Here is a 15702-nt window from a genome sequence, read left to right on the forward strand (position 1 = left end):
GTGGAAAGGACCGGGTTAAGGTATGCCTAAGGGAGTGATTGAGGTGGTATGAAAGCAGGGATCACTGAGGAAGAGGAAAGGAGGTCAGAGAAGGTGATGCTCACAGGTGTATTTCTGTTCTCCTTTTCCCTACCTTCCTTTGCCCTATTGGTGTTTGTCCTTCTTTGTGTGGAGCTGATGGTTATAGTAGGAAATGCTTTTTTTTTTCCTGGTTATTTCTTTACCCTCTGTGTTACTTCCTGGCTGGCTTGTGTTTTGTTGAGTAGTATTTTCTGAAACCTGTAACTCAGTCCCATTAGATATTGGTGGGTGTACCACTTTTGAGATTTATTTATTCTATCCTTTTTATTGCCTGTAAAGTTCTATTTGTATGAACAGACCCCTTCCCTTAATCATGGTCATGTGCTTATAGCTGTTCCCAGCAGGGGAATCTCTGATTATCAGGGCAAGAGTGGGTGGATCATAGCCAACCCATTCCCACTGAGTGAGTAGCTCAGAATATTATGATTCCAGGACCCATAGGACTTGATCATCATTGCCATCATTGGCATGCTTTCTTTCTGTCCTGGGACCAGCACTTGGGACATGACAAGATGAGGTGGTCAATAGCATGGAATATGGAGGCAGAGAACACGATTCAAATCCAGCTTCCACAATTACTAGTGGTATGGACTTGGGAAAATTACCTAGCCTTTCTGAGTCCCAGATTTTTCATATTTCTTGTTCTTAAGACATAGATAATGTCACTCCGTAATGTTTGGCTATGAAATGAGATAATGCAAGTCAAACAGCATTGAGCAGAATAACTTGGGAAATATTGAGGCAGGATAGTAGGAAGCAAGAATAGAGAAATTCTTTGATAGGTGGAATAAGGGAAACTGAGACAAAATAATTAAAGCCAAATAATTTGAGTAATTTACAGCCAGCTAATGAATCACAAGGTTTTATCTTCCCTAAACAAGGACAATTAAGAGCAAATGGTTTACACATTCCAGTACTTTGTGTGTTCACTCATGTTCACCCTCCTCTTGTCATGAATAGAGAGTCTTGAACATATCAAATGCTCATTGCACTTTTATTCAGTGAGTGAATGATTGGGAGAATGATTTGATCCTCTAACTCATAAGCTCACACAGGTAAGTAAATAAATATGTGCACTGGATGTCCCACAAGTTGATGTCTTAGGGAGGACCTCTTTGCTAAAATCCACTTCAAAGTCCTGTCTCCTTTTTAAATAGAGGAACAGCATGATTTACAGGCTGAAGAGAATGAAGTCAAGGGTGCCAACAGTTGGGGAAACACATTCCTTAGTTTGTCAGGGAAGGAAGAAGCTGAATTACAGAAGCCTAGAAAGGGGAGTTCTTCTTTTGGTCCCAGTGAAAGATGCTTCTAGAACTTTTGGCTTATCGGGAGCCCTGAACCACATTGAAACCTGGTGGCAAGTTCAATGGTTCTGGATTGGTGTAGATGGTTTGGAAGACCACCGGCCCCTGGAAAAGATAGGCACAGGAGGTACATTAGTGAGAACCGTGTATGCAAAAAGGCCTTTAGACATTCTGGGCAGGAAAGGGAGCCTGTAGGCCCATCTGGTCCCCACACTCTTTGGGGAATGTTTGCACCCTCTGAAGGTCCTACAAACTCACGCGGTTGTGTGAATGGCGGAGTAGTTGGTTGCCAACGTGGGTAGACATGCAGGCAATGCAGAACTCCAGGAGGCTAAAGATGAGCAGCATGGCAGAAGTAACTACTCCAGGGGACTAGAATCAGAAGGAACACAAAGTCATGAGTACTGCCCTGGGAGTGTGAAGTTTGGCCGAAAGCATAGCTGTGCTATGGATCATGGCGAGGGCTTTGAGGAAGTCCTCTAACCTCATCTCAGCCTCGTGGAGAAAATATCTCACCAGGTTTTGTGAGGGTCAAGTGCATTTGTAAAAGAATTATTTTAACACTTACTACCTGTGTTCTTCTAAGGGAAACATTGTTTAGGGAAACACCTTGATGACTTGTTTCAGGTATAGGGCACGAGACCTAAGGATGGGGTGTGGAGTGAGACAGTGAAAGAGTGAAACTGTTCTGTGTAGGGAGTGAATAGAAATTTGGGAGTAAGGACAGGCCACAGAGAGGAGAAGGAAATGACGGGACCAGAAGGTGGAGTCTGCAGGAGAAGGCATCTTGTGAGAAATTAAGACATTACAAAACAGGAATGTCTAACCTCCAGGCATCAGTAGTTACCTCCACCATTCCCTCCAAACCTTTAGAGAGAGTCAGCTTCTAAAGCAACCTTCCTGGTTTGCGACCATGGCATTTTGTGAAGAGAAATCATTGGGACTGTCTTTATAGCTTGGGAAAACAATCAGTAAAAGGATCCCCAAATGGAACTAATTCAGCAGTAGATTTCACGTGAGCACCAGGAGACATCTAAGCCAGGGGTGGGGAATGTCTGGCCAGGCCCAAGAAATCATTTGGTCTGGACCTGCCATAGCAGTGGTTCTCAACCTTCTGGCCCCTTCAATACAGTTCCTCATGTTGTGACCCAACCATAAAATTATTTTCGTTGCTACTTCATAACTGTAGTGTTGCTACTGTTATGAATCGTAATGTAAATATCTGATATGCAGAATGGTCTTAGGCGACCCCTGTGAAAGGGTCGTTCGACTGCCAAAGAGGTCATGACCCACAGGTTGAGAACCGCTGTGCCAAAGCATTAGAGGTAAGTTAATTAAATGTTTGACCAAATATAACAGGTTAATTTTTAAGTTTGTAATTTTGTATGGCCTGCAAGTGATGTTATAAATATTCAAATGGGCCTTGGTAGAAAAAAGTTTCCCTACCCCTGAATTCTAAGCCCATCCCTTGCTGTTCTCCAACAATGCTCAGGAAAATGGGGTCTCCCACTGTGTCTGGGGAGAGAGTTTGGGTAGAATCCACTTTATCGTAAGAGGACAAGAGATGAATGACCCCAATAACCACTTGGGTTTCAATTACAGGAGAAAATAAATATGAAAGTCAAAGTGCATGGCACATGGTAGGTACCAAACAAATATTTGTCAATTATGATTTTTAAAATGGCATTGGTGATAGCTGGCTGCTCAGAGAATCCTCTCTCATGGAAAGATCATTCCTCTTCACTTTCCTTTTCTTCCCTCCCTATTTAGTAAGCATTTATTAAACATCTGCTTGCTACGATTGGTTAAGAAAGCATCCTGAGAGGCACAATCTAGTGAGAATGGCAGATAAAGATGTAGATCATTATAATTCAAATCAGACATGGTAACAGGTATAAATGAGTTAAAAATAGTGTCTCAAGGCATTAAGGAGAGATAGTTTCTCAGTAGAAGATTCAGTGATGTGGGTTTGAACATGTGTCCAGGCAAAGGGGATAACAGGATGACGATGTCTTAGTCAAGATATCACAGAAGCTTAGGGAGAAGGGCCCTTTGCAAATGAAGCTGGTCCTTTTCAAATGTATTTTTAACAACAACATTCTTTCATAAATAAAACTTTCTAATGGGAGGGGAGCTAGAGGCTGGGTGAAAAAGGTGAATGGATTAAGAAGTACAAATCAGTTCTAAAATAGTCACAGGGAAGTAAGTTAAAGTATAGCATGGGGAATGTAGTCAATTATACATTGTAATGACTATGTACGATGTCATGTGGATAAAGTCTTTATTGGGGTGATCACCTCATTAATTATATGTGTCTAATTAATTATTATGCTGTACACCTGAAAATAATATAGTATTGTATGTCAACTGTATTTGGAAAAAAACAAACACCCTTCCATGAGGGAGAAGGGATCCTCAAACAGCTTAGATAGTTATTATTTGGTGAGCATTAATTCATGTTTATTGAGCCCTTGCAGTAACCCATCCTTGGCTGGCTCATCTTTTGCTAAGCTATGAAGTCCAGCTCTCCTTGTTCAGGACTGAGGCAGGAGGAGGGTGGGTGGCCAGAAGGGAAGAATTCTCTTTCCAAGGTCAGACATGGGCAGAAATGAGATTAGAAGTCAGGTGGTAGTGTCTCCAGCCAGTGTGATGACTGAGAAAATGGTGAAAATGGCTGGATTCTGGATTCGTTTTAAAGATGAAACCAGCAGGATTTTGCTGAGGAGTTTGCTGAGAGGTGTGGGAAACAGAGAGCAGGTCAATGATTTCACTACGTTTTTGTCCTCAGTGACTGCAAGGATGCAGTTGCCATCAACCGGCAAAAGGCAACCTGAGAGAAGGTTTGGGAAGTAAAATCTAGAGATGAGATTTGAATATGTTAACTTCAAGATAGTGAGTGGACAACTGGATACAAGAGACCGGAGTTTCGAGAGATATTTTGCGGGAAGCTGTGCAACTGGAGTCATTGTCATAGAGAAAGTGTTGCAAGTCACCAGACTGGATGACACTGCCAAGGCAGGGCGTAGAGAGAGAAACAGAAGAAAACTGAGGACTGAGCATGAGAAGTTGGGGAAAAAATAAGAACCAGCAAAATGGACAGAGAAGAGAGCAACCAGCAGAGGTACAGGAACACCAGCTGCAGGGCCTGGGAGCCACGGGAAGTCCACCAAAGAGGAGGAATGATGGGGGACCTTGAGCAGAGGAGGCTTTTGGAGAAATGAGGCTGGAAATATGGCTAGAGTGGGCTCAAGAGATTATGAGAGGAATGAATTGGAGACTGTGAGGTAGACAATTCTTTTAAGGAATTATCTGCAGAGAGGGCCAGAGAAATGGGGTGGTAGCTGAAGTAACCAAGGAAGGTTGGTTTGTTTCTTAAGATGAAAAAACAAAAGTGTGTTCAGATGCTTAGAGAAAATCTGTAGCAAGAGGGGGAAAGTGATGTAGAAGAGAGGTGGGGGCAAGGGAGAGAGGAGAAGTACATGGAGTGATAACCTTGAGTGGGCAGAGAGGACAGGGCTGCTGGGCAGAGGGAGACATTGAATTTACATGGAACTCATCCATAGCTGCACTTTCAGATCTGTTAGGACCAGTGCCCAGAGGACTTGAGATGTGGTGTAAATGCAAAAACAACACTGGATTTCAAAGATGTGGTACCAAATATGCAAAATATTAAGTTAATAATTTTTTAACCCAAATTACATATTGAAATGACATTTTAGATCAATTGGGTTAAATAAAATGTATTATTAAATTAGTTTCACCTGTTGCTTTTTTTAATTTTTAAATGTGGCAACTAGAAGATGTTAAGTCACATATGAGGCTTACATTAGATTTCTCTTGGATAGCATGGGTCTATATATAGCAAATGAGAATCGGCTTTGTTTATGCATATTCTATGGCTGCTTTCACAATAGGTTAAGTACTTGCAACAGAGACCAGATGGCCTGCAAAGCCTTAAATATTCACTCTCCATCCCTTCTCCGCACACTTTTACTGAGCCCTTTGTCCATAGTAATGGGCAAGAAGGCAAGCATGTGAGTAGAGGTGCAGCTTGGTAGGTACGGTGCATTATCTGTATAACTGCATCTAATTCTTCCAACAATGTCATAAGGTAGGAACTGTATTTTTCTTTTCTTTTTTAAAAAAATCTTCATTGTTAAAAGTATTACATATGCCCCTTTTTTCTTCCTTTGGCTTCTTAGAGCCTGCCCCCACCCCACTATTGTTTGTGTCCATGGGTTATACATATATACAAACAAGTTCTTTGGTTGATCTCTTCCCACCCACCCACCCACCGACCTTTGCCTTCCCTTTGAGATTCAACAGTCTGTTCCATGCTTTTATGTCTCTAGATCTATTTTGTTCATTAGATTCCACATATGAGTGAGATCATGTAATACCTGTCTTTCTCTGACTGGCTTATTTTGCTTAGCATAATATTCTCCAGTTCCTCCATGCTGTCTCAAAGGCTAAGAGATCCTTTTTACTGCTGCATGGTAGTCCATGGTGTAAATGTACCACAACTTTTTTATCCACTCATCTACCGGTGGTATTGTTTTATAAAGATAGAAACCAAGACTAAGAAGTCACATGCTTAGAGTAACAGCAATAAAGCTACACACTTGAAACTCTGTTTTGATTCTGACAAAATCTCTGTTTTCTTTGGTGCTTGGTGAAGAGGCTTGGTGGTCAGGCCCTTTCCATGATTTCCTAAACATAGCTAAGCTGGAACCCAGAGGAGCATTGGCCAAGAGGAATACTCACCACACCCCAGTAAAGATGGTAGTTGGGATAGTAATAATGTAGGGGGTTGATAATCAGATCTGTGATGAGCAGCGAGATTCCAACCATAGAACAGACTGCACTGATGATGTTCAAGCCCAAGCTGCCATTCAGCTGAAGAAGACACAGAGGGTCAGGATATGAGAGAAAAATGATTGTAGTTGAGTTGAGCATAGGTTAAACTTGTGATTCTTAATGTGCATTCCTAGAATCCTAGTCCTGGAGCAAGAGGTGTACTATGCAAAAAAGTAAAATGGTGGTGAATTAGCTTTGAAAACACCTGGGCTGAAAAATGTTAAACAGGTATTTTGTGCAGGACTTCTCAGAGCCTTTAACATGGATTATGGATCTTCCAGAGAGGGGACTACTAAATAGATATTCCCAATTCCTCCCCCAAGTTTATCTAACCATAAAGTATCTTGTGGGACAAGTATCCCCAAGAATAATCTTTGGGAAACACTTGACCCATTTATCCCCCAGGAGATGGGTAGGAAACTTAACCCAAGTGTCTTGGGATGTGACAGGTTCTGATGCTCCAAAATTCTGGTAAATGTGCAGAAAGACATGCCCAGAATTGACCTTCCCTGTGGAGATTTTAAAATAGATCTCATCTGGTTTGGGACTGGTTCAGTTTGGGGCCCCGTGCCCCAGATAACCTGCTTGTGAGAGAAGCAAAGGTACTTTCTTAATCCAGTCCTTGGGGACCACCAAGCCTTGCTCACGTTGATTCACAGAGCTTATTTGGCAGGATTCCTTAGGGAAGCTGCTGTCTGAGCCTCCCCTGGCTTCCCTGTAGAAATGTTGGCACTGGGCTCTGTGTGCTCCAGGCAGTCAGTGCCTGCTCTGCTGGAGGGGAGCCCTGCACCCCAGGTAGCTTTTTGCCTCCTCTTGTAAGATCCTCTTAGGAAAGTTATTCTCTGTCTCTCCCCACCCTGATGCCTAAATGAAGTTGGTTGTATTGCCCTTCCTTTCCCCGAGTCTTCTGAACTCTTTCCCCAGTTGTGACTCTGGTCAGGTTCATGTGGTCCTGTAAATGAGCATGCATGTCAGTGCCCTGTGTCTGGTTATAAGCAGGTTCAAGGATGAGGGAGGCATTGTGTGTGAGCTTCTTTCCCCTGTGGTGTGTCTCTCCTAAGGGTCCACAGCTGGGAGAGCCTGTCTGAAGATGGGACTTACCAGGCAAGAAGATCTCGGTAGGTGTTCTGATGCCACTGAGAGGGATCCTGAAATGATGAACTGGCACAGAAGAGAGGGCGTTTAGAAAGAGGTTGGGTCAGGGCCCCACCTTCAGGCTTCTGTGTTTCTTATCACACATATATTCTCTCATAAACGCTAGGATCCTCTGCTGGGACCTCCCACTCAACCGAGGGGAGAGAGAGAGAGAAAGAGAGAGAGAGAGAGAGAGAGAGAGAGAGAGAGAGAGAGAGAGAGAGAAGAAAAGAAGGAGGAAAGGAAGGAGGAGAGGGAGGGAGGGAGGAGGGATTTATGGAGGGAGGGAAGGAAGGAGGGAGGGAGGAAGGGAGGAAAGAAGGAAAGACTATTTTGCACCCCTGACAGGGCAGTGAATTGGGAAAATATATATTTTAGAACCCACTTTACCTGGTTTTAAACTCTAACTTGAAACTCATGTGATCTTGGATAAGTTATTAATTTCTCTAAGTGTATATTTCCTCTTCAAAAAATTGGAAAAACTATTTATCTTCCTAATCATTATTGAGGTAATCAGTCCCTTGCATATAGCATTTGTATATTTTGCCCATGGTAGATCCTGTACATGGTAGATACCCAATAAAATTACTCCTTTTCTTGCCTTTTATTTTCCCACATGCACATCTTGTTGGCCTTCTAAAAGGATTCACTCAGGCATGGGGCCTCTTGAGGAAAGAAGGAAAGGGTTCCGTATTTTCACTGCTTTTGGATATAAGCCCAACATTAGTCCTTACCTGTCTACAATTTGGTGAGTGTCTTTAGTTAATCAGAAAAATGTTGCATTTCTGTGATGGCAAAGATAAACTATGAGGACTACAGGGTAGCTTGTGTACATTTATTTCAACACTGATGTTCTGCAGGCATAGTGGCTGATGGGATTCCCTGCTGTCAGTGAGAGTCTGAAAGGACATCAGCTATGGTTTAATGGAAGCTTTGCTCAGCCCTACATGAAGTGCTTTTAACTTTGCCTTACTTAACTCCATGATGGCCCACCAAGCACCATTATTATTCCCAGTTTAAGGAGGTGTGGACTGAGGCTTAGAAATTTTAAAGAACACACCCAAGACCATCCAGCAAATAGCATATCTGGGAATCAAATCCAGGTAATTGACTCCAGATCTCATGTTCTAAACCCTCATCCTGCACTCATTCCACCTCAGAGTAGATGCCTGTGTCTTGGAATGGAAATGAGTATTCACAATGAAAACTTACTCTAACCACCTGTGCCTTGTAAGAAGAATGCCATTTTTCCTATAAGTGGGAAAATTAGTCTCAATTTTATGTTTTCTGTAGACTTTGTAGGAAAGGAAGGAAACAGAAGGCTAGATCTCTGGTGTCCCTGCTGGTCCTTTTAAGGTGCCTAAAAAGAGGGCCTTTGGTTTGGAGGGGGACCATCTGATATTTAGAAAATAGATAGTCCTGTAGACAAGAAGGCAATGAACAGCAAAGGTGCCCTGCAGGGAAAAGGGAGGGTGGTGTCATGAGGGCTGATGGGACCTGAGCAGCCTGGTGGAAGGGGAGATGGCCACCAAGGCCTGTGAAATGCCTTAAGAGAATCTAACACTCAATAGGAACTGTTCTGTGGCTGTAGTGTTAGTTTTTTCCATTTTCCCAAACTCCACAGAAGTCTGTTATACACACAGGTGTCTGTGGTTGACTGAGTTCCAAGTTTGGGTCTGTGCTGAACAGAAAGGGCACTAGGAAGAATGTAAAAGGACCATAAAGGCAATACATTGGAGAAGAGAAAGGACCTGTGGTTCTTAACCTTCTAAGAGGTTCCAGATCACCCTGAGAATGTGATAAAAACTATGGGCTTTTTAGAAAAAAATCTAATATGTTACTACAAAATATTAATCTGTGGATTCCAGGTTGAGTCCCTACTGTTTAATTTTAATGACTGTTCTGTGTCTGAGCAGCCACTCTTAACTCCTGGTGGAAACATTTTTCTTCTTGAGCTCTGGCCTTGGGCTTGCATTGAAGAACATATGAGCGCTTGGCTGATGGGTAGGAAAAGGTTTCCTGACCTTTGAGTTGGGCTCATTAGCAAAGGTGCCCGCTGTGGGGCAATGGCACCTTACAGGGCTGTCACTTGGTATATGATCTGAATTTTGTCTCCTCGTAATCCATCTTTTGAAGTCTGAACACCCAGGACCTCCAAATGTGACTGTGTAGTTGTTTCCAGACTCACTATAGTTGGCCTTATTTTATTTTATTTATTTTTACTTTACAATGGTGTGAAAATGATATGCATTCAATAGAAATTGTTCTTTGGATTTTGAATTTTGATCTTTTCCCGGATGAGTTATATGTGCTAAGATACTCCCTGGTGATGCTGGACAGCAGTAGTCAGCCTCAGCTCCCTGTCAGCCATGTCATCATGAGGGTGAACAACCCATTCTCTACAGTGTAGTATTTAATGCACTTTTGACGCAGGATATTTTCCATTTACGATGGATGATTGAGGTGTAACCTCATCATCAGTTGAGGAGCATTGTATTTGAAGATAGGGCCTTTAAAGAGGTGATTAAGGTTAAATGAGGTCCTATCGGTGGGTTCTAATCCAATATGACTGATGTTCTTATAAGAAGAGATATGAGGACAGAGACACACAGAAAGGGAAGACCATGTGAAGACACAGGAAGGAAGACAGTCACCTACACGCCGAGGAGTGAGGCCTCAGGAGAAACAACCCTGCCCACACCTTGATCTTGGACTTCCAGCATCCAGAACTATGAGATAATGAATGTCTGTTGTTTAGCCACTGAGTCTGTGCTATTTGTTCTGGCTGCCCAAGCAGACGAATGTTCCTGGTGAATAAAGCCTGAGCTGGGTGCACAGCCCACGTGCTCTCTTGGCTGGAAAACTTCTGTAGCAAAGTACACAGCTTGCCAGTGTGTTGGCACTTTCTGGAACTCACTTGCAGGGCGACTGACATTACTTACCAAGATGCCTCCCCAGAAGGGATAGCCTCCGTAGAATGAGATAGCTGTGTAGTGCCCAGGGATGATGGTCCCCAGGATGATGCCCAGGCTAATGTGTATCAGGCCGATCAGGATTTGGATGGCCTGTCAAGGGAGCCAAAAGTTGAGACCTTTGTTTCTGAGGCTGGAGCCTACCCACAGCCCACCACCCCTCACACTGCTCGGCCTCCTTTTTATTTTAAAAAATATTTCCTTTTCTTGGTCTAAAAAGTTATATGAATAATATAAAAATAAAACGTGCCATAATTTTCCCCAACTCAAAGAATTACAATCACTTACATTTTGGTGTATAACCCTCCATTGTTTTGTGTGTGTGTGTGTGTGTGTGTGTGTGTGTGTGTTTCAAAAATATATATAGTGTATTCAAAAAGGCCCTGCATATTTAACTTAATAATATTCCATCCCGAACACATCCCTATGGTATTAAGTATTCTTTAAACATTTGCTTTTTAAGGATTTCCCACATTCCATTGCATGGATGATCTGTGAAGTAGTTGGAACAGAGATATTGGGCAGGTAAGATTGTTTCTGTTTTCATATGATAAACAACATTGCGATAAACATCTTTGTAGATAAGTCTTTGTGCTCATCTGTTATTTTGGTGATATTGTTTAGGATAGAAATTTATCTGCATCTCCCCCATCAATGAATATCTTGAAGTTCAAGCCCCCAGGGCCTCAGAATGAAATATCATTTGGAAATAGGGTTGCTGCTGATGTAATTAGGTAATATGAAGTGCACTGGAATAGGGTGGCCCCAACATGACTGCTATCCTTTTAAAGGAACACCATGTGAAGAGTCACAGGGGCACACAGGAGAATGCCAAGATGGGAGTAATGCTGCCACAAGCCAAGGACCTACTGGAAGCTGGGAAAATGGCCTGGAACAGATCCACCCCTAGAGCCTTCAGAGGGAGCATGGCCCCATGGATACTATGATCACAAACTTCTGGCCTCTGGAATGGTGAGACAGTACATTGCTGAGTGTTTTCAGCCACCTCATTTGCAGTACTGTATTATGGCAGCTCCAGGAAACTAATACATATTCTTAGCCAAATGGTATATACACATGTATATGTATATGTATATGTATATGTATATGTATATGTATATGTGTACATACTACAAAAATGGCAGTGAATACAAGTACATTATTTCCTTAAACTTGCACAAATGGTAGCAAATTACATGCCATGTCTTCTCTTAACCCTCCTATCCGCACCCCCCCCCCCCCATTAATTATACAGCTTGTGGGTATGTCCATATCATTGTACAAGGAGGTTTCTTTTTTTAGCTCCACATTTCTTTCTTTGGATGTACAATACATTGATATATAACCAGTATTACATTGATGGGTATTTTGGTTATTTCTGTTCTTTTTCTATCACAAGACATGCTGCAATAAAAAACCTCATACATGTCATATTTCCCCTGTGTCCCGGCATGGCTGCAGGACAAAGTCTCATAAATGCGATTATTGGGTATTTTTATATCATTTGACATTACTATGAGTAGTATATGGGGGTGGAGCTAGGATTTCAACCTGAGCATCCTGGATCAGAATCCATGGTCATCATTCAACCATGCAATGAAATGGGCTTCCCCTTTTCCCACACAGGACAGCCATTTTGGGGGAACATCAGTGTGAGCTCTTATCTTGTTCCCATTGGAGAAAGATTCCATTCAAACAAATTGGGTCTAGAATCCACCTTTTGTCTGGCTGGGCCCACCTTCTTCCAGAGGCCACATGGGTCAACATGGATTCTGGCAACAGGACCAACATTCCAATTTACTGCTTCTTTGTTGCTTTTCCTTCTCTTTCCTAAAATGCCCAAGATAGATAGATGGATAGCTGATGATGCTACACAGCTGAGTTTTTTAATACACCTGAGTTTGGCAAGGCTGGGTCAACTCCAGCCCCACTTGCTGAATTTGGAGTTTCTGTGTTTCTAAACCTCCTTTCCTGCACTGATTCCAGCCATGTGGCCAGTGCACACAGTGCGAAATCTCACTTACCCCTAAAACCTTGCCCTCTTTAAAGGATCTCTGGTCAGGTTGCGTATATACAGGCGGCTCCAAACCATGTAGATTCCCAGAAATTGTGTGGACTTGGGGCTGGTTGAGTGGATATTGGGGCACCTGAGACATGCTTCCTGGGATCACAGGATACCCATTGTGGGGTGCCATCACAAACACAGTATTGGCCTGGGGGCCTGCTGAAGTCATTGAATCCATGCTGCTAAAAAATAAATGCAATAGAGTCATCTCTCACATGTGCACTAATATTTACATTGAAAAGATGAGCATCTCAACACCCTATGAGTTTGTTAATTCTTTTTTAGAGATATTAGATAGGAGGTAGAGAGCACTTTCAAAAATCAATCACAAGAAAACAAGTGAAAAATACACAAAGATATGTAGGCTAAATATTGTGTTACTAAACAATGAATGGGTTAACAATGAGATCAAGAAAAAAATAAAAAGATACATTGAAAAAAATGAAAATGAGAACACAACAACCAAAAATCTATGGGACACAGGGAAAGCAGTCCTAGGAGCAAAATTCATAGCATTATAGGCCTACCTCAAGAAACAAGAAAAATCTCAAATAAACAATCTAACTTTATACTTAAGATACGGAAAAAAGAACAAGCAAATCCCAAAGTGAGTAGAAGGACAGGATGGAAATAATAAAAACCAGAGGTGAAATAAATAGAGTTGGAAAAAAAATACAAAAGATCAGTGAAACCAAGAGCAGGTTCTGTGAAAATATAAAGATCAACAAATCTATAAGTAGACTCTTAAAGAAAAAAAGAGAGAGGCCCTAGCTGGTTTGTCTCAGTGGTTAGAGGTCCTGCCTATGGACTGAAAGGTTCCGGGTTCAATTCCAGTCAGGGGCACATGCCTGGGTTGCAGGCCCAGTCCCCAGTAGGGGCCATGCAGGAGGCAGCCAATCAATTATTCTCTCTCATCATTGATGTTTCTGTCTCTTTCTCCCTCTACCTTCCTCTCTGAAATCAATAAAAATATATTAAAGTGAGAGAGAGCGAGAGAGAGAGAGAGAGAGAGAGAGAGAGAGAGAGAGAGAGAACCCAAATAAATAAAATCAGACATGAAAGAGGAGAAGCAACAATGGACACAAAAGAAACACAAAGAATTGTAAGAACATATTATGAACAACTATATGCCAACACATTGGACAATCTCCCAGACACGTATAATTTTCCAAAAACAGATTCAGGAAGAATCGGATAATCTGAATAGACAGATCACAACCAGTGAAACTGAGGGAGTAATAAAAAAAATCTCAACAAACCAAAGTCCTGAACCTGCTGGGCTTCACAGGTGAATTTTACCAAACATTCAAAGAACTGACACCTAGCTTTCTGAAACTATGCCAAAAAATTCAAGAGAAGGTAAGACTCCTAAGCTCATTTTACAAGGCCAGCATTATCTTAATTCCAAAATCATATAAAGACACTAAAAAGAAAGAAAATTATAGGTAAATATCCCTGATGAGCATAGATGCTAAAATTCTCAGTAAAGTATTAGCAAATCAGATCCAGCAATACATTAAAAAGATCATACACCATGCTCAAGTGCGATTTATTCCAGGGGTGCAAAGTAAGTACAATATCCACAAATAAATAAGTGTGGTATACCACATAAACAATATGATCATATTAATAAATGCACAAAAAGCATTTGATAAAATCCAGTACCAATTTATGATAAAAACTCTCAGCAAAGTGAGAATAGAGGCAACATATCTCAACATAATACAGACCATATATGACAAACCCATAGCCAACATCATACTCAATGGGCAAAAACTAAAAGAGTTTTCCCTCAAATCAGGAACACAGGGATATCTGCTTTCACCATGCTTATTCAACACAGCACTGGAAGTGCTAGCCACAGTGATCAGAAAAGAAGAAGAAATAAAAGGCATCCAAATTGGAAAGGAAGAAGTAAAACTCTCATTATTTCCAGATGGCATGATACTGTACATAAGAAAAACCTAAAGACCACCAAAAAACTAGATTTAATAAATGAATTTAGAAACATAGCAGGATACAAAATTAACACCCCAAAATGCATGGCATTTTTATACACCAACTAAAGGCCCGGTGTACGAATTCGTGCACCAGTGCAGTCCCTCAGCCTGGCCTGTGGGATTGGGTCAAAACCAATCTCTGACATCCCCTGAGTGGTACCAGATTGTGAGAGGGTGCAGGACAGGCTGAGGGTACACAATCGGGGCCAGACAGGGATTGCAGGAGTGCTCCAGGGCATGTCCGGCCCATCTTGCTCAGTCCCAATGGGCCAGACCCCAGCAGCAAGTTCACCTACTGGTCAGAGCATCTTCCCCCTGGTGGCCAGTGCACATCATAGTGAGTGGTTGAGTGGCCTTAGCATATCACTAGCATATTATGCTTTGATTGGTTGAACAGCCAACTGGATGACCAGACACTTAGCATAGTAGGCTTTTATTATGTAGGATAATGAACTCTCAGAAAGAGAAACTAAAAAAAAAGACCCATTTACCATTGCAACAAAAATATCGATATACTTAAGAATAAACTTAACCAAGGAGCTAAAAGACCTGTACTCTGAAAACTACAGGATGTTAAGAAAAGAGGTAGAGGAAGATATAAACAAGTGGAAAAATATACCACTTTATGGATTGGTAGAATCAACACCGTTAAAATGTCCATACTACCCAAAGTAACCTACAGATTCAATGCAATTTCTATTAAAACACCAACGGCATATTTCACAGACCTAGAACAAACACTCCAAAAATTTAAATGGAACCACAAAAGACCCCAAATACGCCACAGCAATCTTGAGAAAGAAGAACAGTTAGAGGAATCATGATATCAAACCACACAACCAGGCTGAATGAGATTGGTGAAGGGATTAAGGAAAGAGAAAAAAAAAAGACTCCTGAGCACAGACATAGTATGGAGACTGCCAGAGGGAGTGGGGTGGAGGGAGGTAGAAGAGGATAAAAGGGGGATAAATGGTGATGGAAGGAGAGTTGACTTGAGTGGTAAACATACAATGCAATATACAGATGATGTATTGTAAAAATGTATACCTGAAACCTGTATAATTTTATTAACCAATGTCACCCCAATTAACTGGATAAAAATTTTAATTAATAAATAAACAAAACAAGTACATCCTGAACCCTCGCATCCACCCAGTTTTACATGTGAGAAAACTAAAGCCCAAAGTGGATAAGTACTACAGACGGCATTTTTGTATCTCTCATCATTCCTAGCAGGGTGCTTTGCACATAGTGGTACTTGAACATTGCAGAGCTAGAGTCTCCTGGAA

The 15702-nt window shown here is 41.7% G+C and overlaps 1 protein-coding gene across 1 annotated transcript; it reads right to left on the reverse strand.

Moving 5' to 3' along the window:
* Positions 1–1403: 1403 nt before the first annotated feature.
* Positions 1404–12664, reverse strand: LOC118665440 (membrane-spanning 4-domains subfamily A member 8-like). Its single transcript, XM_036326895.1, has 6 exons — positions 12373–12664; positions 10319–10441; positions 7344–7403; positions 6150–6281; positions 1644–1757; positions 1404–1490 (listed from the first exon to the last, which is right to left on the reverse strand). The coding sequence occupies exons 1-6, from the start codon at positions 12619–12621 to the stop codon at positions 1404–1406; spliced, it is 765 nt and encodes a 254-aa protein (XP_036182788.1). The 5' UTR covers positions 12622–12664.
* Positions 12665–15702: the final 3038 nt, after the last annotated feature.

This window comes from Myotis myotis, unplaced genomic scaffold, assembly GCF_014108235.1.
Source record: "Myotis myotis isolate mMyoMyo1 unplaced genomic scaffold, mMyoMyo1.p scaffold_m19_p_10, whole genome shotgun sequence".
Taxonomy (NCBI): Eukaryota; Metazoa; Chordata; class Mammalia; order Chiroptera; family Vespertilionidae; genus Myotis; species Myotis myotis.

Excerpts from the sequence above, each read along its gene's own strand:
- LOC118665440 (XM_036326895.1), bottom strand. The coding sequence starts at position 12,621 with ATGACTCTATTGCATTTATTTTTTAGCAGCATGGATTCAATGACTTCA. Across the intron at positions 7,404-10,318 it reads CCTTCTGGGGAGGCATCTTG|TTCATCATTTCAGGATCCCT; the intron begins GTAAGTAATGTC and ends CTTCTGTGCCAG. Across the intron at positions 1,758-6,149 it reads ACCATCTTTACTGGGGTGTG|TCCCCTGGAGTAGTTACTTC; the intron begins GTGAGTATTCCT and ends TTCTGATTCTAG.